Source organism: Pelophylax lessonae (assembly GCF_965119305.1).
Source record: "Pelophylax lessonae genome assembly, chromosome: 11".
In the NCBI taxonomy this organism is placed as follows: Eukaryota; Metazoa; Chordata; class Amphibia; order Anura; family Ranidae; genus Pelophylax; species Pelophylax lessonae.
This window is the reverse complement of record NC_138778.1, coordinates 118,611,627-118,637,694: the sequence shown is the minus strand read 5'-3', so window position 1 is coordinate 118,637,694 and position 26,068 is coordinate 118,611,627. Positions and strand designations below refer to the sequence as shown.

General features: G+C 43.1%; 1 protein-coding gene across 1 annotated transcript in view; it reads right to left on the bottom strand.

Moving 5' to 3' along the window:
- Window positions 1-26,068, bottom strand: part of RAB5C (RAB5C, member RAS oncogene family) — an 87,122-nt gene that overhangs the window by 34,669 nt on the left and 26,385 nt on the right. Inside the window, exon 2 of the mRNA XM_082271447.1 lies at window positions 7,007-7,283. Coding sequence (XP_082127573.1) covers window positions 7,007-7,172 — 166 coding nt within the window. The 5' untranslated portion in view covers window positions 7,173-7,283. The remainder of the gene's footprint in view (window positions 1-7,006; window positions 7,284-26,068) is intronic.

Genomic DNA, 26,068 nt, shown 5'->3' with positions numbered 1-26,068 from the left:
GTATACCGCCCACCGCCTAGTCCTACTCCTGAAGAGAGACAGCATAAAGCCCACTGGTTTAAAAATCGCCAAAGCCGAAACCTGGCTCTTCAATGGCCAGGAGCTGCTCAACCCTAAGAGACTCACACCACGCAATGTATGTCTTCCTTGAGGTTGATTTTCTGGCCTTTAACAGCGTAGAAATCACCGACAGACAAACCTCTCTATCCTTCAGCACCTGGCTTTCAACAGCCAAGCTGTAAAAGCCAGCAACTGTGAAGCAGGATGGAAGATTGGCCCCTGGGGACAGCAGTCCTTCCCTGAGAGGAAGTCTAAGGAGCAACGGGCGACTAGCCCTACCAGATTAGCGTACCAAGACCAGTGAGGCCAGTCTGGAGCCACTAGAACGCGTCTGTGGCGTTAGCCAGAGGATCCCAAAACCGTGCCACAAACCTCTTATATCTTCCTTGAACTGCGCACAGCATAGAGGGCTGGAACTAATTTGTCTGCCCACCTTAGAATGCCGACAACTTCCCGAGCCGCCAGGACACTTCTTGGGCCCTCTTGGTGATTGACAGACCACGGCTGTGGCATTGTCTGATTGAATAATTACAAGGACACCCCTGAAGACGAATTGTAAAATGATCACTCGGGAGTTCCAGTATATTAAAAATTGGCAGTTTGGGCTCGTCCAGACCACCTGAGCATAATCTGTGCCAAGGACGCCCCTCCACCCGGACAGGCTGGCATCCGTGGTGATAACCGTCCAGTACAGAGGAAGTAAGGATTTTCCCTGTCGAAGTGCCGGAGAACAAAGTCACCTCTAGAGACTGTTGATTCTTGTCCCATTTCACTAGAATCTTTTTTCCAGAGATCTCGTGAGGAACTGTGCAGACAGAACCGCCTCGAATGTAGACACCATCAGGCCCAGCACCTGAATTGCCTCCTGCAATGTCTGGATTTTTTTTACAGAGGAAGAAACACTCTGGCTGAGGCAGAGTCCAGAGTCAGACCCATATAGTCCAGATTTGTGAGTAAACCAGACCAGACTTCTGAAGGTTTAGAACCTGATCAAACTCCCTCAGAGTTCGCATAATAATCTCCAAGTTGTCCATCAGAGCAATCGGAGGCTCCATTCGCAGAAGATCGTCCAGGTACCCCAGTACCGCAATCCCCCGCTGACGCAACAATGCTAGCACTGGGACCAAAACTTTTGTGAAGACCCGAGGAGTGGGGGGTGAGACCAAAGGACAATCCCACAAACTGAAAATGCTCCTTGCCCACAACAAAAACGGAGGAAGCGCTGGTGACCAGCACATAATGGAACATGAAGGTAGGTGTCCTTGATGTCGAAAGAAGGGAGAAAATCCCCCTGATACAGAGATGCCACTACGGTGCGAATGGACTCCAGTTGTAATGTCTCTACCCATACAAAGCAAAACTCTCCAGGGGAGGGGGGGGGGGGCAGCTACTTATCATACAAGGAACAGGGTGGGCACCGCCCACAACAGACCACTGCTCCATCAGTATAAGGGGGCTGTCGGCCAAAAAGAACACAGACTCAGGCCAAGGCCAGGTTGTATGCGCCCTCACAAGATTTTTAACTTGCAGGCCAGCCCCCGTCCAGTGGAGCTGTGTCGCGACCAACCTAGCGTGAAGCTGAGACCTACGCACGCGCTCTCTGGCCAGACTGGGGGGGGGGGGGGTCTTTAACAAGATTATCCAGACCGTTGCCCAGTCTGCAAGTTAAACGTAGATTCTCACAGGAACAAAAATAACCAAAAAAGGTAGGAAAAAGTTAAATTAAAAAAAAAAAAAAAAAAAAAAAAAAAAAAGGAAAAAATTGCCAGGACCAGCAACTAACTACGTCCTTACTCCTAACCTCAGCTTCCATGCAATGGAGATGAGGACATGTTTGTAGTCCACATCAGAACAGCCTAGGGTGATAAACCACCCCAGGACAGGATGTGCGTTACTGGAAGGATCAACAAGTAAAAATAAAAAGCGAAAAAACATGAAAGAAAACAAAGCCATTCGATCTAAAGACTAGTAATCTGCAATGTACTATATTTTTGGTTTAGATGGGCTATAAGTGCCACTTCACATTTGTGCGATGCGGGAATGCTGCGAATATGCAGCGTGATCCCGCATCGCATCCGCACCTCTGGCAGTTCACACTGCCATATGCGATACGCAGGGGGGGTGTCAATTAAAGGTTGACACCACCAGTTGCGATCGCATATCGCAGTGCGATCTGCAAGTTCACACAGAATTGGATCGCACTAGTGTGAACCACTATGCAATCCGATTCTGCTGCGGATAAAAAAAAAAAAAGCCTCATGTGCGTGTTTAGTGTGGATGCGGTGCGAATTCAGCCATACAAAGTGTATGGCTGAAATTTGCACCACACATGAACAGTGCGCTCCGAATTACATGCGATCTCCACGATCACACTAATGTGAACTGGGGCTAAGGGGAAATTTAGTCTCCAACAAGTAGATTTTTTTTTTTTTTTTTTTTAATTCATCCCAAAGGTTATCAGGTTGAGGTCAGGACTCTGGGTTGGAGGAACCTGACTGGCCTGCACAATCTCGCTCACCTGTGTATTTATGGACCTTGCTTTGTGTACTGGTCCAAATCATTGGGTGGAGGGGGGGGTTATGGTGTGGGGTTGTTTCTCAGGGGTTGGGCTTGGCCCCTTTGTTCTAGTTAAGGGAACTCTTAAGACGTCAGCATACCAAGACATTTTTGACAATTTCATTCTCCCAACTTTGTGTGAACAGTTTGGGGATGGCCCCTTCCTGTTCCAACATGACTGCGCACCAGTGCACAAAGCAAGGTCCATAAAGACATGGATGAGCGAGTTTAGGGCGAAGAAACCCAACTAACCTGCATAGGGTCCTGATCTCAACCTGATCTAACACCTTTGGGATGAATTAGAGCGGAGACTGAACCAGGCCTTCTCATCGACATCAGTGCCTCACCTCACAAATGTGCTTCTGGAAGAATGGACAGACATTCCCATAGACACACTCCTAAACCTTGTTGACAGCCTTCCCAGAAGAGCTGAAGCCTTTATAGCTGCAAATGGTGGGGGGGCTAACTCAATACTAAGACTTGATGCCATTAAAGTTCATGTGCGGATAGAGGTAGGTGTCCCAATACTTCTGGTTATATAGTGTAAATCATTTATATTTTTAACTACACAGGCTAATTTGGACAGGGAGAGCTTACATGGAAAAGTCTGTGCGCAACTGTACTTTTGACCTAATCAGTTGACAGAAGATAGAATGAAAAAACTTGCTGACCATTTTCCTTTTCCAGTCATCAAGGAGAGTTTCCTGCCTGGAAGTGCAGCGTACAGTAACAATGAACGAAGGATCCTTCATTCACAGAAAGGCACATCATAACGAGATAGAGACAGAGATATTTAACACACACAAAATTAAGTGTTCAAGCAAAGAGCAATTTCAGGCAACAAGTAAAAGAAAACAATGTGTCACCAATACAGTTCAGCAAAATTCTGTGTAATGCCTTCCATGCACAAATACACTTTGCTGATTCAGGGTCAGTACCAATTGTACATTCTGAAACATGAGCTATGCAACTTCCTCTCTCTGCTTCCTGAATCACCAATCCCACTTAACTTTCAAGGCAGGTTTGTATCTGATCAGTTACTGTAGAAATTATTTCAACATCGGGCATTGTGTAGTTGAGACAGCAATACACATGCAGAAGGTTTTCCAGCATCACCAGATTAACGAAAGGAAGTGGGGATGACTGGTCCAGAGAAATGAATGGATTACATTTTGGAGGCATATTACTTCAATTAAAGTAGAACTAGAGGAAAATTTTCACTTTTGGATAGAGTGGAGAGGGGTTAGAAGTCAGGTTTTTATTACGGAGTGTGCCATCGTCCTGTTTACCATTATCAAAGTGAAAGTAAAAGAGAATCCCACATTTTGGAGTCACCCTAAAACTGGAAGAGGGGAAATCTTCCAATGGGGACACTATATTTGGTAACCCTGGATTCACCAATTTTTTTTGTACGCATGTTGCGCTCACTTTTTTTGGTTAAGAGACAGGAACTGAATGGAAATCTCCCCAATAGGATACAGATGGCAAAAAAATAAATAAAAATCTAACACGGGTTATAACCCTCCGTTACTCTATACAAAAATGGGGGAAAAAAAAAGGTTTTCTGATAGAATTTAGAAAAAGGAAAAAAAAAAAAAAAAAAAGACTAAATGTTTGAGATAAACAGTTTGGCAATCCAGGACAAAGCGGTACAAACAACTTGCAGAAAGTACATTTGTAAAGGAAAGAAAATACATATATGGTAAACGCCATTGAACCCATCTCCAGCATAACATCTGCACAATGAGATATCCACAGTACAGTACCCAAAAGGTTTTGTCTTTAGTTCTTCTACTTATTCAGTTCTGACTTGTGTAACCAAATATTAGCTGGCATTGTTCTAACAAATGGCTATAGATGTTTAAGCATGTCAGCAGCAGCATTTGTTACAAAGTTACAGTTTTTCACAAGGAACACAAGACCAGGTCTTTTTCTGACATTTGTTTTTACGAGTAAAAATATGTGTTTTTTGCTAAATAATTACTTAGAACCTTCAAAAAAAAAAAAACAAAAAAAAAAAAAAAACAAAAAAAAAAAAAATAAAATAAAAAACGGTAACTTTGTAACAAATGCTGACATGCTTAAATATCTATAGCCATATTATATATAAAAAATTTTTTTTAAAAACCATATCCACGCTTAACAAAAAAAAATAAAAAAAATTTACACTTGAATTTAATGATACCCATGTCATGCTTTAAAATTGTGCATGCTCATGGAATGGCGAGCAACTATGGTATTTAAAAATCTCCACGCTTTAAACCACAGGTGTCAAACACAAGGCCCGCGGGCTGAATGCAGCACCCCAGGCCATTTTATGTGGCCCTCGCACCTCTCCTGCAGGTGCGGCACCCCCCTTGTCTCTGCCCCCACCTTGTCTCAGTCTGCAGCAGAGAGGAGGGCAGAACTCCTCCTACAGATCCTGCCCCTCTCTGTGCAGCCGCAACACCACCTTGCCTCTGCCTCCACTGGTGTCAGCATTTAGCAGTCTCTGGAAGCTAAACTCCAGCCCTCCTCTGGTTCTCCTCCAGACCCTGCACTTTCTTCTTCCCAGATCCACCTGCGTCTTCTTCTTGGCAGCAGCACAAGGTAAGGGGGTGCATTGTGATGTAAGGAAAGGTGGGGGGACTCTTGACTCCTGATGGTGGGGGGTTCTTGACATCTCATATAAGGGTGTAGGGGGGCGTGGGGTACTCTGGACATCTAATCTTACAGATATAACCGGCCCTTTGAGGGCAACCATAATGCTGATGCGGCCCACGATGAACTTGAGTTTGACACCCCTGCTTTAAAAATTTTTACAGGTTACCGGCTTAGAGTTAGAGGAGGTAACCAACGATTGTGGCTAACAAACCTCATGTGTGGATTGAGCACCATTTACATGTGCGGGCGCAACTTACATATGCGTTTTGCAAACGAGCACAGAGGGATGGGGTGCTTTAGACCCCGTTCACACTGGGGCAACGCTACTTGCCGGGGCGACCTCACAGGTCGCGGTGCGCAGCTCGCACCGTGACCTCGGAGCGGCCGGCATGGACTTCATATCATTGAAGTCAATGCAGGTCGCTCCAGGTCGCCCCAAAGAAGCTCCGGACCCTTTTCTAAGTCGGAGCGACTTGTGTCGCTCCTATTAGAACGGGTCCACAGCTACTCTATGGCAGGCGACCTACGGTGACCTGTCAGGCGACCAGGTCACCTGACAGGTCGCCCCAGTGTGAACGGGGTCTTAAATTTTTTTTTTTTTTTTTTACACTATCGTTTACCCTTAAAAAGCAAAAAATACACAAAACACACCATCAATCAGTTCTTTAAGCCTGAGAACCAAAAGTGACATCTGAGGTCACTCCGGCCCTCCAAGGGTGTTGGGGGGATTGGGGGTGTTCTAAAATTTCATCGGACCCTCGTCACTTTCGATGACGCTACATCACCACCAGCTGGTGCGAGCCCCGGTGCGCATGCACACAAGACATTTTCCAGGTCCGATGGAATTTTAAGACTTAGCGAACGACAGAGGAGGCGGGGCTGAGGCACCAGGTATGTGCGGTCCACCAACTCCACTTCCGGGTCTATGCGTTCCAGACATAAGATTTTTTTTTTTTCTTTTCTATCATCCCACCCATCGATAGAAATAATAAAATGTTTAATATTCATCATATTATTCACTTTCGCGTTAAGAGGTCTAATTGTCTCCCTCAATGTGTCCCCACAAGACCGTTCTATCCTGCATTTTCCTGTCAGCTCTGGTCTCCAGAAAAGTGTCCGCCGCCCTTTACTTCAATGGAACGGAAAAGGTGGACACTTTTTTTGTCAGCTGTTCGCTAAGTCTTAGAATTTCATCGGACCTTGAAAATGCCTTGTGCGCATGCGCACCGGCGCTCGCACCAGCTGGGTTAGGATGTAGCGTCACCGGAAGTGACGAGGTCCGGAATTTTCATGGGTCTGACGAAATTTTAGAACCTCTCCAGCCAACTATAAAAAGTGATCCCAGGGGGAATGCGCAGCCGGGGTAATTTTTTTATCTGAAAGCCAGCAGCCTAAGGGAAAAAAAAAAAAAAAACATACTGGGGTTATGGTAGCTAGCCCCAGGATTTCCTATCAAAATCATAACTTACATTCCCAGTTATGCAGTCAACAAGTGGTTATAAAACAGAAATCCATCAGTCCAGAAAATAAAAGCTGTCGTTTCTTCTCACAATACAGACAAAAAACAAACTGAGTAATATTCTCACATAAGTCAATAAGGTAGAAAAACACATAATGGAAACAGAAAGTGATGAGAGCAGTGTTAATCTGCTCCTGCACCACACCTTGGCTTTAGTTCAAAGTACGTGTGCTGTGACCAGACCATTAACCCAGCTAGACTTTTTTACATCAGTAATATTTAACTTACCTCCAATTGTGCTCTCTTGGTATTCGTGGAATTGACCCTTGACAAAACGCAAAACAAGACTAGATTTCCCCACTGCAGACTCCCCTAATAAGACCAATTTAAATTGGCAGATTTTGTTGCCGGCAGCCGGCCCGTTTGGTCGAGCATTTCCGCCTCGACCGGCCATTTCCTTGTGAGATCAGTGGGCTGCAACAGCAGAAGACAGCGGTGGCGTTGAAGGCACAGGAGGTATTCGAACGGTTGGTTGGATCACAGGCAGATAGCCTTACGGTCACAGCTATACAGAAAAAAAAAAAAAAAAATAAAGAGTCAGATTAAAAACAAAAACCAACACGACCAGGTTCTTTGCAACCTTTCTAAAAAATGTAATAGAACATTATATTGTGATCAACTTTGGGAAAAGGACCAAAATGTATTGTGGCGAGTCACTTCAACCACGTTCGTTCATCTAAAATGAATGTACACTGCTCAAAAAAGAATTTAAGGAACACTTTTTTAATCAGAGTATAGCAACAAGTCAATTAAACTCCTGGGGTATTGATCTGGTCAGTTAAGTAGCAGAGGGGGTTGTTAATCAGTTTCAGCTGCTTTGGTGTTAACGAAACTAACAGGTGCACTAGATGGGCAACAATGAGACAACCTCCAAAAAACAGAAATGATTTTGCAGGTGGAGGCCACTGACTTTTTTCCACTAGATTTGGCTAGGGTCAGTGTCACTACTGGTAGTAGAAGGAGATACGGTACCTGGACGCCTATAGAGGTTGCACAGCCAAGTCCAACTCCTCCAGGATGGCACATCCATACATGCCATTGCAAGAAGGCTTGCTGTGTCTCCCAGCACAATCTCAAGAGCATGCAGAAGACAGGCAGTTACTCTAGGAGAGCTGGACAGGGTCATAGAAGGTCCTTAGAAAAGAGGCCCTTAAGCCTCTTCACAGCTTTGTCATCGTTTAGGAAAAGGGGATTTAAAAAAAAAAAAAAATTACACAGTCAGGTCCATAAATATTGGGACAGCGACAATTCTAATCTTTTTGGCTCTACACACCACCACAATGGATTTGAAATGAAACAAACAAGATGTTCTTTCAGGTGAAAGATGTAGGAATTACAACAGTTTGTATATATGCCTCCCACTTTTTAAAGGGACCAAAAGTAATGGGACAATTGGCTGCCCAGGTGTGTGTTATTCCCTCATTATCCCATTTACAAGGAGCAGATAAAAGGTCCAGAGTTCATTTCAAGTGTGCTATTTGCATTTGGAATCTGTTGCCGTCAACTCTCAAGCAAGCCATCATTAGGCTGAAAAAAACAAAAAACAAACCCATCAGAGAGATAGCAAAAACATTAGGGGTGGCCAAATCAACTGTTTGGAACATCCTTAAAAAGAAAGAACGCACCGGTGAGCTCAGGAACACCAAGACCTGGAAGACCATGGAAAACTGTGGTGGATGACAGAAGAATTCTTTCCCTGATGAAGAGAACACCCTATACAACAGTTGGCCAGATCAAGAACACTCTCCAGGAGGTAGGTGTATGTGTGTCAAAGTCAACAATCAAGAGAAGACTTCACCAGAGTGAATACAGAGGGTTCACCACAAGATGTAAACCATTGGTGAGCCTCAAAAACAGGAAGGCCAGATTAAAGTTTGCCAAACAACATCTAAAAAAGCCTTCACAGTTCTGGAACAACATCCTATGGACAGATGAGACCAAGATCAACTTGTATCAGAGTGATGGGAAGAGAAGAGTATGGAGAAGGAAAGGAACTGCTCATGATCCAAAGCATACCACCTCATCAGTGAAGCATGGTGGTGGTAGTGTCATGGCGTGGGCATGTATGGCTGTCAATGGAACTGATTCTCTTGTATTTATTGATGATGTGACTGCTGGCAAAAGCAGCAGGATGAATTCTGAAGTGTTTCGGGCAATATTATCTGCTCATATTCAGTCAAACGCTTCAGAACTCATTGGACGGCGCTTCACAGTGCAGATGGACAATGACCCGAAGCATACTGCGAAAGCAACCAAAGAGTTTAAGGGAAAGAAGTGGAATGTTATGCAATGGCCAAGTCAATCACCTGACCTGAATCCGATTGAGCATGCATTTCACTTGCTGAACACAAAACAGAAGGGAAAATGCCCCAAGAACAAGCAGGAACTGAAAACAGTTGCAGTAGAGGCCTGGAAGAGCATCACCAGGGATGAAACCCAGCATCTGGTGATGTCTATGTGTTCCAGACTTCAGGCTGTAATTGACTGCAAAGGATTTGCAACCAAGTATTAAAAAGTTGAAAGTTTGATTTAGGATTGTTGATCTGTCCCATTACTTTTGGTCCCTTAAGTGGGAGGCACATAAACAAACTGTTGGAATTCCTACACCGGTCACCTGATTTGGATGTAAATACCCTCAAATTAAAGCTGAAAGTCTGCCGTTAGAGCACATTTTGTGTGTTTCAATTCAAATCCATTGTGGTGGTGTATAGAGCCAAAAAAATTGTGTAGATGTCCCAATATTTATGGACTATACACACTTTTTTTTTTAGCTAGAATTTGAGATCTGACTCGAGGGTACTCCAGGTCAAGCATTAACCTAGACCAGATAGCAGAAGAACAGGAGTTTGTCTTGTGGAAGAGAACTCCTGGACAGCAATATCTAAAGGAAAGATTCCAAAGTGTTTTGGACATTGTCCGACAGGACTCCTCAGCAATATGCAACCCATATATTCCAAAATGGAGATTCCCTGTGAACACAGCAGTGCAAACATAAGGCTATAATAACAGATGCAGTGGACAGGCCATGGGGAAGGGCAACAAACTGGAAGTGTTGCTTCCCCACAGCAAAAGAAAAAAGCAGGTGGCATGTGCTGGAAATATGGAGACATGCATGTAGGTTGATGTCCGGAGGACAGAAAATTCTTGTAGATTCAATGTGGAATTTGTGCATGCAAATGAAGACACCCAGTGCTTATATGGTGCGTATGCCCATTTTTCCTTTGAGAGAAGTGAACATGTTTTAGGAGAAACCTTGAAACATTTCTGCCTGTGGAACAATGGCAGTGACTCCCTATAAGAGGAGTTGAACCATGGCAGTGTTGGTTTGTTAGATGCTGGAGAGGTTGGCAATATTGACAACATAAATCAGGGTGGCGGCAAGGATGGAGAAAAAAAAAAAAAAAACACACAAACTTCCAGCTTGTAGCCCATGGATGCTACATTACTACATCTTTGATCCATGCATTCAAAATGCTTTTGATTTAGATGGTTGTAAAAGCTAACAGACGTCCCTGACTTTGAGAAGTAGGGGTATGCACTAATTGTAAGAAAGACTTGTGGATAAGGTTTTGGAGAGTCAGTGGTCTGAGAGAAACACAAAGGAACTTTTCTCAGCATTAGATGTAGATTCCAGCCCAAGGCTTGATATAGGGGTAAAATATTCACAAACCCTTAAAAAAAAAAAAAAAGTAGGGCAGAGCAACAAACATAAGTTTAGTTGTTGGAGAACTGAATGATCAACTAGGAGTAAACCAGGAGCTATAGACAAATGGAACTTCTCAAACTTAGTCCCCCAAGTACCTCCAACATGCAATGTTTAGGGGATATCCCTTGGCCAGAATAGCTGTCAAATACCAGGCCATTACCAATGATTTAAAGCACCGAAAAGGTGAAAAAATGACTGAAAACATGAACATGGGAGTGATGGAGGACTGTGGTTGGGAACAGTGTTAATTTCGTCGACTAAAACGTTTTCGTCGACTAACACAATTCAGATGACTAAAATAAGACTAAAACTAAAATGGCATTTTAGTCTTAAGACTAAAATACGACTAAAACTAAAATGGCATTTTAGTCAAAAGACTATAACTAAAACTAAATCGAAATTTGCTGCCAAAAATTAACACTGGTGCACGTTCAAAGCATAAATAATAACATATTAGATTTTTCACTCCAGGACCAGCAGTAGTATATAATGAGTTTGGAAATTGTAGAGAAATGCTTAAATAATGCATTACAAATTACAATTGAACTACACCCATCTGATTATAGATGACTAAAATGAGTTTTAATCGACTAAAATGTAGGGCGTTTTAGTCGACTAAAATATACTGGAGTTTTAGTCAACTAAATACGACTAAAACTAAAACACTTGCAGAAGACTAAAATAGGACTAAAACTAAAATGCCATTTTAGTCCTAAGACTAAGACTAAAACTAAATTGAAATTTGCTGCCAAAATTAACACTGGTTGGGAACCACTGCTCTAGACAATCTTGAACCAGACACCTCCAATGTCTGGCAGATGGACATAACAGTAAAGAGCCAGTAAGTAGGGCAAGGCATGCTAGGGAGAAGACCTTACAAGGAGCTTCCAGTCTTCACACAATCTTTAAACCAGGGATCCTTCAGCTGTTGCAGAACTATACATCCCATGAGGCATTGTAAAACCGACATTCACAGCCATGAGGGGAATTTTAGTACCTGAACAACTGGGAGGGCCAAAGTTTGAAGACTCCTGCTTTAAAAACAAACAATGAAATGCCCTTTGAGGCTGGGTTCACCATTTTGATCTACAGGGTCCCTTAGGGACTATGAAGTAATTTTAAGGCCTAAATTAGCATTTTTAAACACGTTCAATTTTTTTTTTTTTTTTTTTAAAGAACCAGCTCAGGCAGAGAAAGGGTGACTAATGTAATACCAGAACCTAGCATGTTAGGAGGGAAATATTTAACCACTTAAGCCCCGGAAGATTTTACCCCCTTCCTGACCAGGGGGTATTTTGCGATTCGGCACTGCGTGACTTTAATGAACAATTGCGCAGTCGTGCGACGCTGTACCTAAACTAATTTGACGTCCTTTTTTTCCCACAGAGTGTGTGTCAATTTTGCAAAAATAACACTTTTCACATTTTTTTTTTATATGAAATCCCCCCCCCCCCCCCCCAAAATGTAAAAATCAAAATTTTTTAACATCTTAGGCCAATTTGTTTTATGCTACATTTTTTTTTTTTTTTTTATTAAAAATATTGCAAAAAGCTAAAAAATTTATTGCGCTTACTAACAAAGGGAAAGATTTGTCATTTTTGTTGTTTTTTTTAACGCGTAATGGCGGCGATCTGCGTGTTTTTTTATTGGGACTGCGACATTGCGGCGGACAGATCGGACCCTTGACTGACATTTGACACTTTTGGGGTTACCAGTGACATTACTACAGTAATCAGTGCTATACATATGCAGTGTTACTGTAAAATGACACTGGCAGTGAAGGGGTTAACTTTATTTGAGAGGGAGGGGTTGTGTGTGTCCCTAGGGGGGCGATTCCAACTGTAATTGGCTGTGGCTTGAGGTGTAGGAACAATGATCAACGGTCCTACATAGTAGAACCGTATGATCACTGGTCTTACACAGGGGAGAATGACAGGTGGCTTGTTTACATCAGCCGCCTGCCTTTCTCCCGCTCTAACGCACGGTCGTGTCCGCCGAGCACACACGCGGGGGGGGGGGCGCTTGTGCCTTACAGGCTAGTGACGTACCCATACGTCACTTTGCCTGTGAGGGGCTGACCGCCGCAGTATATGTTCTTGCGGCGGTCGGCAAGTGGTTAAAAGTGTACCCGAAGTCAAAATGTAACATCTGCCTGCTTTTATTGCCATCTGAATCCTCTTTCGGGAGATTCATCCTTTGTATTAATCCTGGTTGACCACTGTCACTAGGAATGAAAATACAGGGGGAAAATCCAAAATTCTGAGTGGTCATCAGAACAGGAATAAAAGTGAAATCTTCCATTGGGTAAACTTGTTCTGGGGCTACATTTTTGATCAACTGTGAACCAAATATACAGAGATGTATAGTAACGAAGTAGAACTACTTAAGTACTGTACTTAAGTACCGAAATGCGGTATCTGTACTTTCCTAGAGTAGAATTTTTTTCTCCTACTTCTACTTTTACTTCACTACATTTTTTCGATGATTTCATTACTTCTACTCAAGTATTTTTTTTTTGTGCTGCATAGTTACTCGTTACTTTTAAAAAAATTACCGCTGCCAGAACAGTAGATGGCAGGTTGCATAAAGCTCAAAAAAATGTGTATAATGTCATTTGTAAATCAGCGCATACGAAAATAAAGGCTGTGTATAATAAAAGCTGCTATACCACCAAATCTTTCCAATAAAGAGAAAATATGAAACAAACAAATGGTGCTACAGCGCTTAAAGTGCATCAAGAAACTGATAAAAAACACAGGTTAATCATTTGAATAAATCATTTGAAATAATAAAAAACAATATGATGTTCAAACTTTTGACTTCTTTCTTTAATAAACTACATAACACAGTACTTCTACTTCTACTTTCAGTACTTGAGTAGAATTTTTTTTTCAAAACTACTGGTACTTTTTACTTTTAGTACTTAAGTAGCAAATTTTTTGAAAAAACTACTTGCAATACTTAAGTAAAAAAAATGTTGAATACTTTAGTACTTCTACTTAAGTAACTTTTTCTGCGAGCACTTCCACTTCTACTCAAGTCACTTTTTGATCAAGCACTTGTACTTTTACTCAAGTAGAAATTTCGAGTACTTTATACAAGTCTGCAAATATAGAAGAAGGTTCACCTGCTTCAAGCAGATCTCATTAAAAATGGCAGGGCCCTCTTAAAAGAATCAAGACACATTCTTGGAAAGTGTATTCAAGTTGGAAAATAAAGGCTTAGAAGTGAAGACCTGAAGAGTGTTTTAATGCGTTATTACAGCATAAGATGCACAGCAAATCTACACTCATCTGCTTCCTAGGATTGAGCGGAGAACAAAGCCACTACTTCCCCTGCACATGAGGAAGTGAGGTTGAGTAAAATTACTCACAGATTTAGCAAGTTTTGGACATTTAACTTTACTTATTCACCAGTGTACCAAAATAAATAAAAGCAAGCTTCTGTGGCTTCAGAACACAGGGGGATTGAAAAAAAAAAAAATCCACCTAATACACAGGGGTTCTTGCATCAGAGTCGTTCTAGAATAAGGGTGCAAGTAAAAGCTAGCAAGCAATGGCTCATTTTGCTTTGATGGAAACTCGAATGGAAGTCCTAGTCACTTGGCATCTTGCCATTTAATGAAAACATCTAAGAATCCAGTGGGATGATGAGTGGGTATGCCTTAGCTGCAGGAGGCACTACTCATTTCCCAAGTTATTTAGGCTACGTTCAAATGTTAGCGCAGCGGACCGCGGGCAGAATAACAGCGATTCTGCCCGCGATGCGGAAATCATTGCAAATCACGGAACACCTGTGCGTTGCCGTTGATTTGCAATGGCACCCCATACGCTGTGCGATGTTGCAGGGATTTCCGCCTGTTGAATCGCGGTAACATTCCGCAAACAAAATCGCGGGTCACATGACGCCCCAAAGAAGCTCTTGTACCTCTTTTGGGCGTCATGCGACCCGCGATTTGGCAGGCGGAAATCGCGGCAACATCGCACAGCGTTTGGGGTGCCATTGCAAATCAACGGCAACGCACAGGCGTCCCGCGATTTGCAATGGTTTCCGGATCGTGGGCAGAATCGCGGCGATTCTGCCCGCAGTCCGCTACGCTAACATGGGAATGTAGCCTTAGTGACAGGATTTGCTCAAGGGCTTTACTGTGTAAACACGCCAACCACATGTTTGCATATAAAAAGGAAAATCACCTTTTTCTGTAAAGAGAAAACAAAACCAGTTTATAGGGGACCGTGCTTCTAACAGACTTAAACACAAGAGGAAGAATTTCAAAAAAGGAAGCAACTACCATCTTGCCTCAGTATATCCTAGCTATGTTAGGGCACACAGACAGCAAGGCTCCCATTGACTGACATTTACTCTACAATAGGATGGGCAAACACAATTATTAGTATCCTATTTAGGAGGAACTAGTACAGGCAGTCCCCTGGGTACAAACAAGATAAGGAACAAACCTACAGAACCTAAGCTTACCTTTGGAAACATGTTACACCCATTTTTAGGGTGGAACATGTAACACGTTCTCAATGCTGCAGCTGTTGCCCTCCTTCCCTGACAGCAGTACGGGAAGAAGACTCCTGTAATAGCGGTCACTTTAACCACTTTAAGACCGGAACGATTTGCCCCCTTAACCACTTAAGCCCCGGAAGATTTTACCCCCTTCCTGACCAGGGGGTATTTTGCGATTCGGCACTGGGTGACTTTAACGGACAATTGCATGGTCGTGCAACGCTGTACCCAAACGAATTTGACGTCCTTTTTTTCCCCACAAACAGAGCTTTCTTTTGGTGGTATTGGATCACCTGTGCGATTTTTTGATCATGCGCTATAAACAAAAAATAGCGACAATTTTGCAAAACTAATATTTCACACTTTGAAATTCTCCCCCCCCCCCCCCCCCCCAAAAAAAAAAAAAAAAAAAAAATGTAAAAATCAATTTTTTTTTAATTTTTGGCCAATTTGTTTTCTGCTACCTATGTTTGGTAAAAAAAAAAAAAAAAAAAAAAAAAAAAAAAAAAAAAAAAACACAATAAGCGTATTTTGATTGGTTTGCGCAAAAGTTATTGCGTTTGCTAACTAAAGGGAAAGATTGTCATTTTTGTTTTTTCTTTTTTTAACGCGTAATGGCGGTGATCTGCGATTTTTTTTGCGGTACTGCGACATTGCGGCGGACAGATCGGACCCTTGACTGACATTTTTGGGGGTACCAGTGACATTACTACAGTAATCAGTGCTATACATATGCACTGTTACTGCAAAATGACACTGGCAGGGAAGGTGTTAACTTTATTGGAGAGGGAGGGGTTAAGTGTGTCCCTAGGGGCGTGCTTCTAACTGTCATTGGATGTGGCTAGTGGTGTAATAGCACAGATCAACGGTCCTACATAGCAGGACTGAGTGATCTGTGTTTTTACACAGGGGAGAATGACAGGCGGCTTTGTTTACATTAGCCGCCTGCCTTTCTCCCTCTCTGCCCGACATCAGGCCTGCCGGTCACACGCGCCGGCTTCGTCGGGTACGAGCGGGGGCGGGAGCGCGCCTCCGGCGGCGCGCGCTCGCCCCCTATTCGCTCCCAGGCTAGTGACGTACCGGCAAGTGGTTAATGACCAGACCATATTTTGCGATTCGCCACTGCAATATTTTAGCGGACAATTGCACGGTCGTGCGATGTTGTACCTAAATAAATTTGATGTCCTCTTTCCCACAAATAGAGCTTTCTTTTGGTGGTATTTGATCACCTGTGCGATTTTTCTTTTTTGCGCTATAAACAAAAAAAAAAAAAATAGCGTCAATTTTGAAAAATATATTTTTTTCACATTCTGCTATAGAACATTATAAAAAAAAAAAAAAAAAAAAAAAAAAAAAGTAAAAATCAAAATTTAATATTTTAGGCCAATTTGTTTTCTGCTACATTTTTTTTTTTCCAAAAATATCACAATAAGTGTATTTTGATTGGTTTGCGCAAAAGTTATTGCGTCTACCATGGGAAAGATTTATGTCATTTTTATTGTTTTTTTTTACTAATAATAGCGGTGATCTGCGATTTTTTGCGGGATTGCGGCAGACAGATCGGACCCCTGACATTTGACACTTCTGGGGGTACCAGTGACATTACTACAATAATCAGTGCTAAAAATATGCACGGTTGCTGTAATAACAAGAGCGGGTTAACCCTGTGGCTGATCAAGGGGTTAAATGTGAGCCTAGGGGAGTGATTCTAACTGTGTGGGGGGGTGGCTTCTGAAATGACCATAGAAACATGTGATCCTATATAGAAGGATCACACGGGCTCTATGATCATTCCAGAGAGAAGAACAATGAGCCGTGTTTATCTCTCTGTGGGGAACGATCGCGGGTGTCAGGCGCCAATCAGAGCCACCTGCCTGCTGCATTGGCTTCCCCGCTGACGAGCAGGGGCGGGAGCGCGCTCGCCACCCCGCAACCGACGAGCAGAGCTACGTCGGTTTGCCCAGGAGCAGCTGCCTGCCGCAGTATAACCGCGGCGGGTGGTCGTAAAACGGTTAAAATCAGCGCAGCCACGTCATTCATTCACACAGCTCTATGCGTGAATGAACCGGAAGCCCCTGCATCCTTTCCGATTTTTGGCTTTTGGTTCTCAATGAACTACCACGGTGCTGTGGAGCGCCATGGTAGTTTTTAGAATTGTTCACGTCATTGTATTTGCCTGTCCGTATGGGAATACAGATATACTGTCAAAGCTGCAGGAGACCTGCATGGCACCGCCGATCATCTTCTGATCGCTGGTGCAATGCTTTACAGGCTCCAAAAAAAAAAAAAAAAACGTGCATTTAAACTTTTTTCTAAAAGGGGAACTTATCCTTTAGGTTGAATTTATATGCAAGTTGAAACAGGTACATTTTGTAAGTTTTCTTTCTGTAGCTCTGTTTCGAAGATTCCCCTCACTTTCTGTCCCTGTGACAATAGGATTTTGAAAATTTTGGGTTGTCGGGGAAACCAGGATTGGGGATAAAGCTTCAGTGAAGACACCTTTTTCCAATGATCAGGAGGAAAAAAAAATGCACACTAAAAGGATTAACGAAAAGGACCCCTGCCTTTACACGCACATGAACTTTAAATGGCATCCCAGTCTTAGTCCGTAGGGTTCCGTTTTGAGGTGGCCCAACCTTTGCAGCTATAACAGCTTCAACTCTTCTGGGAAGGCTGTACACAAAGCTTTAGGAGTGTGTCTACGGGAATCTTTGACCATTCTTTCAGAAGCGCATTTGTGAGGTCGAGAAGGCCTGGCTTGCAGTCTCCACTTGAATTCATCCCAAAAGCTTCTATCGGATTGAGGTCAGGACTTTGTGCAGGCCAGTCAAGTTCCTCTACCCCAAACTCGCTCATCTAGGTCTTGATGGATCACTGAAGGATGAAATGGGGTTTCTCACCACCAATTTTCCTCGGTGCCCCAATATTTACACCTACCAAAACATACATAAAGACCCAGCTCATCCACCTGGATATCCTAATATTTCTGCTGGGGGGGGGGGGGGGGGGGGGGTCAGTGTTCCAACCTCTGGCAGTTGGTTGACTTTTTTTCTGCAACCACTGGTAGAAAAGATGCCTCCATACCTGAGGGACTCCTCAATGGTTATTGACTCTTTAAAACAACTGGGACCAATCCCCCCAGACTGTGTACTCGTCACTTTGGATGTCAAAAGCTTGTACATAGTTATTCTACATGAAGACGGCATTGAGGCGCCATTCTGGTTTGGAAAGACCACCCACCACCTTTCTCAAACTATTAGGGCTCATTTTGACACCAAATTACTTCAAATTCTAAGATACCTTTTTATTTATAATGCACTGGGACAGCTACGGGTTCAAATGTGGCATCTTCTTTTGCAAATATTTTTATTACATTGAACAGGATCTTCTATTACCTTCATGGTCCCTTTATATTCTATATTACCAGTGCTATATTGATGCCCTGCTCCTTTTGTGGACTGGCACTACAGAGGACTTAATACAGAGAATTGACTAAATCAATGGTTGCCTAAGCCTGTGAAACTGACAAATTCTACATCCGATATTAAATTCCTGGATTTAAACATTGGAAAAAAAAAAAAAAAAAAAAAAGTTACCTCACATGACCAAACCACACTGGGGACCAGTCTGTATCGTAAATCCAGATAGGAATACCCTTCTCTATGCACAGAGTGCACATTCTCCCATCTTCAATAAGGGGAATTCCATTTGCACAAATGCTAAATGGTTAGGAGTAACGCCAACCCCGACACTGAGGAATTACAATTGGATGACACGGTCCATCGCTTTACAGAACGTGGATAGTCCAGAAGGTACTCCTGAAGCATAAACAGCGTGCTCCTGCTGCAGATACTGATACTAACAAGCCAAGGGACAAGAACACACACAAGCAAGTATTTTTCCCTCACTTAATACTCAAGTGGGCAAGGGCTGGTCAAAGTTGCTGTGACTGCCCATTGCTTCTAGTGATGCCAATTTATCGTTAGCTGGGTCACTCCCACCGATGAGCTATCACAGAAGGGAAATCTTAAAAACTTGCTTGTTCGAACCAACTGCCACTTGCTCTGGTCTTCCACTCCTGGCTACCACAAACCAAGTTGGGCTGCTATCACTGCCCTGACTGTAGCACGTGCAGACATATGCTCGTTGGGCAATACTTTCTACACCCTCAGTCTGGCAAATGGACTTTTATCAGACTTGCATGCACTTCAGAATATGTAATCTACTGATTCTGCTGTCCATGCAGATTGTACTGAGTGGGGAAAACCATTACTCCCTTTAGAGTTCGCTTTAATAATCATTGATCAGCTATACAACAGGCCTGGTCCAAGATCCGCCATGCAAACGGTTGCACGTAATTTCTAGAAATTAGAAAACCACGTTTCTTGACTGACCAGAAGTGGAGATCCCCACAGCCTATTACTGCAACGTGAATGCCGCTGAATTTATGAGCTACAAACTGCAGCGCCAAAAGGCCTCAACGAACAATTGCTTCCTGTGATCTGACTGACTACAATAGGAATCTGCACCAGATGATTGACTGCCTTTTAGTTGTAGCTTTTTTTTGGGATAGGATTGGCAGTAGTGATTTCAAGGTGTGTGTGGTTCTCTCACTGGGAGTGTTTCTTGGCCCTGGGGTCCCCCACACTTTGTATCCAGACTAACGTTAATCCCCACTTAGAAATTTCCTCACCTTTGCCAGTGGATCTTCCTTCCTCTTGATGGCCTCTCTGGCTGCCCTTATACAAACATCACCATCATCTACAGTCATGTTCTGTTTTTGACAGTAATCCTTTGGAGATGAGTGGCAGCATGATTGCACCGTTTATGGTTAGTCCTTCAGATGCTGATTGCTCTGTTCCCCATACACAGTGCAATCTTCCTGACCTTGATCTGATATTCATGTGTTTGTATTGTGTGAATGGAAACAAATTCTGTTCTTTGACACTGCCCTTCCCACATGAGTGTATGTACTGTTGATTGACTGATTACACTCGATATATTTATTATGTGACAGTACACTTTTTTGCAGACATTTTCTGCTCTCCTTCAGTCACACACACCGTTTCCAACCACTTCTTCCTGCTTGTTATCCACTCTGGATCCTCCACTCCAGCCCTGGGTTTACCCCCTCTGTCTCTCATGTGATCTCCTTTCTGATGGCACATGCAACAGGTCTGTGGCATTTCTTCCTTATCCATTTCCTTTGCCACCAGTGGGATTACTATGCTATGGGTTGTTGGAACCCTCGTGCTCTCCCTTGTTCTGATCTCAAATTGTTTTTCATGTATCACTTACCTATTTACATAGTTACATAGTTCCATAGTAGGTGAGGTTGAATAAAGACAATAGTCCATCTAGTTCAACCTGTGTAGGTATGTGTGGCTGTAATCATCTCCCATACCCCTGAATGTTCTGATCCTTGAGATGCAAGTCTAAAGCCCCGTACACACGTACCGATGGTCGGCTTACAAATGTTCCTCTTTTCTCCCCGGGATGTCGGTGTCTGCTGAAAAGTGCAAAGACAGCACAAGGACAGCACAAGAATTTTGTCCGCCGACTGCAGAAGTGATGTCATGTAATGGTTAACTTTCCCTGTGTTTTCTATTTTCTGAGCATGCCCAGTCTTGCAAATCTGCGGTCTGTCGGCCGAATTGTGTACTGACAGGCGAACAATCGTCCGTTCTGGTGTCGGCATACAAATATTTTCATGTTTGCAAGAAAGACTTTTGTCCGCGGATTGTGCGCAGACATCTGTCGGAGGCACTATACTAACACGCGTACAATCGGCAGATCCTTCGTCCACCGACGTTTGTATGCCGACGATCGGTACGTGTGTACGGGCCTTAAGAGTCTTTTGAAAGCCACCATACTACCCGCAGAAACCACCTCTTGTGGTAGAGAATTCCACAATCTTGTTGCCCTAACAGTAAAGAACCCCCCGCGTTGCCTGAGGTTAAAACGCTTCTCCTCTAATCGCATTGTATGCCCTCGAGTCCTCATGCAATCCCTTCGAAATGAACAGCTTTTTTTCTAAGCTGGGATCCCCATTAAGATATTTATAAATTGCTATCATGTCCCCCCTCAGACGTCTCTTCTCCAGGGAGAATAAATCGAGCGATTGTAGACGCTCTTCATAGTCAAGGTCCTCCAATCCCCTAATTAGTTTAGTTGCCCTTCTCTGGACTCTCTCCAGCTCCAACACATCCCTCCTGAGGACTGGCGACCAGAACTGGACGGAATACTCCAGATGCGGTCGGACCAGAGTTTTATAAAGTGGAAGGATTATAGTCTTATCTCTGGAATGCATCCCTTTCTTTATGCATGCTAATATTCTGTTGGCTTTGGAAGCTGCCGCTTGACATTGCATGCTGTTTCCTAATCTATCATCAACCAAGACTCCCAGATCCTTCTCCATTTTTGATTCCCCCAAGGGCTCCCCTCCTAACGTGTATTGTGTTTTTATGTTTTTAGTCCCCAAGTGCAAAACCTTACACTTCTCCACGTTAAACCTCATTTGCCATGTCGTTGCCCACTCTGTTATTTTGTCCAGGTCATTCTGTAGGATATCTGCTTCATGTTGTGAAGTTATTGCCCTGCCCAATTTTGTGTCATCTGCAAAAACTGATATCGAACTACTGATCCCGACCTCAATGTTGTTTATGAATAAATTGAACAAGGTTGGTCCCAAGACTGAGCCTTGGGGGACCCCGCTTACCACCTCAGACCAGTCTGAGTATGCGCTGTTTATTACTACCCTTTGGACACGCCTTTTTAGCCAGTTCCGTATCCAAGAGCAAACCCTGCTATCGATACCTGCAGACCTTATTTTATAAATTAAGCGCTTGTGGGGAACTGTATCAAACGCCTTAGCGAATTCCAAGTACACCACATCCACTGGTCTCCCCCTATCTAGCTCACCTCCTCGTAGAATGTTAGGAGATTGGTTTGACAAGAACGCCCATTTGTAAACCCGTGCTGATTACTGCTGATGATGTTGTTGTCCTTAGCAAACTCTACGATATAGTCCCTTATCATCCCCTCCAGAAGTTTACATACTACTGATGTCAAACTGACAGGCCTATAATTTCCCGGGATATGCCTCTGGCCCTTTTGAATATTGGAATCACGCTAGCTTTCTTCCAATCCCCTGGTACATCTCCTGTCCTAATACTGTCAGCAAAGATCAGGAACAGTGGTCTGGATATAACCTTACTGAGTTCCTTGAGTACTCTCGGATGTATGCCAGCCGGTCCTGGTGATTTGTTTGTGTTAAGTTTATCCAGCCTTTCCCTGATTTCCCCCTCTGTTAGCCATGGTGGCAAGTCCTGTTTATTACTACTAACCATACAGTCATGGTCAGTGTACCCCTCCTTTTCCTGTGTAAAGACTGACGAGAAAAAAGCATTTAGCACGGTTGCTTTTTCAGTATCCTCTGTAACCATCCTCCCATCATTGTTAATTATGTGTGCAATATGCTCTGCCTTAGTTTTTTTGCTGTTGATATATTTAAAGAATTTCTTTGGGTTTTTTTTTACCATCCTCTGCTATTTGTCTCTCAAAGTTGATTTTAGCCATCTTGATTTCTTGTTTACTTTTCTTATTTGCCTCCTTGTATTGCTCGAAAGCCGATACTGTGCCCTCTGATTTATACTTCTTGAAGGCCAATTTTTTCCCCCTAATAAGTTTTTTGACTCTACAGTTTAGCCAGCCAGGTTTGGCTTTGTCTCTTCTAAATTTATTTCCCATAGAATGCACTGCAAGATGCCTTTGCCTAATATGTTCCTAAAGCATTCCCATTTTTCCTCTGTGGTCAGGGATCCCAGGGTTTGGTCCCAGTTTACCCTTTCCATCATTGAGTACAATTTTGGAAAGTTTGCCCTTCTGAAGTTTAGGGTTCTTATGTTCCCCACTTGTCTTGTTATATTGTTATTTACACTAAATGTGATCATCCTGTGATCGCTAGAGCCCAGGTTGTCCTGGACTCCTACCTCCGAGATTATGTCTGGGTCATTAGTGAGCAATAGATCCAGGACTGCATTTTCTCTGGTAGGGGAATCCACCAACTGTGACATGTAATTATCCAGTAAGGTTTCCGTGAATAGGCGGGCCTTCTGTGAGTGTGCAGTCCCCTCTTCCCAGTCAATGTCGGGGTAATTGAAGTCCCCCAATAGGATGACTGATCCCAATTTTGCCACTTTACCCATTAGTGCTAAAAATTCCAGCTCTACCTCCTCCCCTTGGTTAGGTGGCCTATAGCAAACCCCCACAATTACTTTCCCCTTTTCTCCTTCCCTATGGAGTTCAACCCACACAGATTCTAAATCCATGCTCATCCCATCCGTAATGTCACTCCTTTCTAGCACCTTTATATTGTTCTTGACATAGAGACATACCCCTCCCCCTCTTTTTCCTACCCTGTCCTTCCGGTACACCGAATACCCTTGGATATTGGCCAGCCAGTCATGTGAGGGGTCGAACCAAGTCTCTGTTATTCCCACAAGGTCTATGTCCTCCTCATGTACTAACATTTCCAACTCATCCATTTTATTAGCTAGGCTCCTGGCATTAGCATATACCCCTCTTAGTTTTAAGGAAGTTAAGCGCAATTGGCGGTTATGTTTATTCCTGTTTGGTCTGAGGTTCTCCCGCACAGACCTGCCAATTGACATTGTGGACCTACTGTTGCTGCTGACACTACAGCTGCCTTCAGTCCTCTGCTCCCTCCTGACTGACTCTACTTCTGAGCCCTCCCCCCCCGTCTCCTAGTTTAAAAGCCCTCCAACTTGGTGGCCATCTTTCTCCCCAAAAGAGCTGTACCGTCCCCATTAAGGTGCAGCCCATCCTTACTAAAGAGCCGGTAGCCGACTGAGAAGTCAGCCCAGTTCTCCAGGAACCCAAACCCCTCCTTCCTACACCAATTCCTCAGCCACTTGTTAAGTTCCCTATTGTCACCTTCAGCACATTTTGTGACTTTACACCGGGTTCATGTCTGTTGTTGTACCGGTCTCCTAATCTACTTTCCTGGAGCTGCAGGCTGCTCTGCAGTGCCCACTTGTATTTTTTTCCCCATACACATTACATGTTCACCATGAACCCCCAGTCCAGCTCTGCCCTAACATGGATGGCCATAGATTACATATTAGGTCATGCACTTTTGCCTATTTTTGTTTATATATATATATATATATATATATATATATATATATATATATATATATATATATATATATATATATATATATATATATATATATATATACATACATACATATACACACACACAGATACATACATACATATACACATACATACATACACCTCTGTTTTGCAGGTATGTTGGTCTTCAAATCTGTGGGTGATTATGGGAGAGGTTTTAGGATAGAGATTAGAGATAGATACAGTGCCTTGCGAAAGTATTTGGCCCCCTTGAACTTTGACCTCTTGCCACATTTAAGGCTTCAAACATAAAGATATAAAACTGTAATTTTTTGTGAAGAAAACCAACAACAAGTGGGACACAATCAGGAAGTGGAACGAAATTTATTGGATATTTCAAACTTTGTTATAACAAATAAAAAAACTGAAAAAATGGGGCGTGCAAAATTATTCAGCCCCTTTACTTTCAGTGCAGCAAACTCTCTCCAGAAGTTCAGTGAGGATCTCTGAATGATCCAATGTTGATTTAAATGACTAATGATGATAAATAGAATCCACCTGTGTGTAATAAAGTCTCCGTATAAATGCACCTGCACTGTGATAGTCTCAGAGGTCCGTTATAGTGCACAGAGAATCATGAAGAACAAGGAACACACCAGGCAGGTCCGAGATACTGTTGTGGAGAAGTTTAAAGCCGGATTTGGATACAAAAAGATTTCCCAAGCTTTAAACATCCCAAGGAGCACTGTGCAAGTGATAATATTGAAATGGAAGGAGTATCAGACCACTGCAAATCTACGAAGACCTGGCCGTCCCTCTAAACTTTCATCTCATACAAGGAGAAGACTGATCAGAGATGCAGCCAAGAGGCCCATGATCACTCTGGATGAACTGCAGAGATCTACAGCTGAGGTGGGAGACTCTGTCCATAGGACAACAATCAGTCGTATACTGCACAAATCTGGCCTTTATGGAAGAGTGGCAAGAAGAAAGCCATTTCTTAAAGATATCCATAAAAGTGTCCTTTAAAGTTTGCCACAAGCCACCTGGGAGACACACCAAACATGTGGAAGAAGGTGCTCTGGTCAGATGAAGCTAAAAATCAAACTTTTGGCAACAATGCAAAATGTTATGTTTGGCGTAAAAGCAACACAGCTCATCACCCTGAACACACCATCCCCACTGTCAAACATGGTGGTGGCAGCATCATGGTTTGGGCCTGCTTTTCTTCAGCAGGGACAGGGAAGATGGTTAAAATTGATGGGAAGATGGATGGAGCCAAATACAGGACCATTCTGGAAGAAAACCTGATGGAGTCTGCAAAAGACCTGAGACTGGGGTGGAGATTTGTCTTCCAAAAAGACAATGATCCAAAACATAAAAGCAAAATCTACAATGGAATGGTTCACAAATAAACATATCCAGGTGTTAGAATGGCCAAGTCAAAGTCCAGACCTGAATCCAATCGAGAATCTGTGGAAAGAACTGAAAACTGCTGTTCACAAACGCTCTCCATCCAACCTCACTGAGCTCGAGCTGTTTTGCAAGGAGGAATGGGCAAAAATTTCAGTCTCTCGCTGTGCAAAACTGATAAGAGACATACCCCAAGCGACTTACAGCTGTAATCGCAGCAAAAGGTGGCGCTACAAAGTATTAACTTAAGGGGGCTGAATAATTTTGCATGCCCAATTTTTCAGTTTGTTAAAAAAGTTTGAAATATCCAATAAATTTCGTTCCACTTCATGATTGTGTTCCACTTGTTGATTTTTCACAAAAATTTTTTTTTATAGCTTTATGTTTGAAGCCTGAAATGTGGCAAAAGGTCGAAGAGTTCAAGGAGGCCAAATACTTTCACAAGGCACTGTATATCCACACACACTTGCTTCACTTGTTTGTTATTCTGAGGAAGGCTA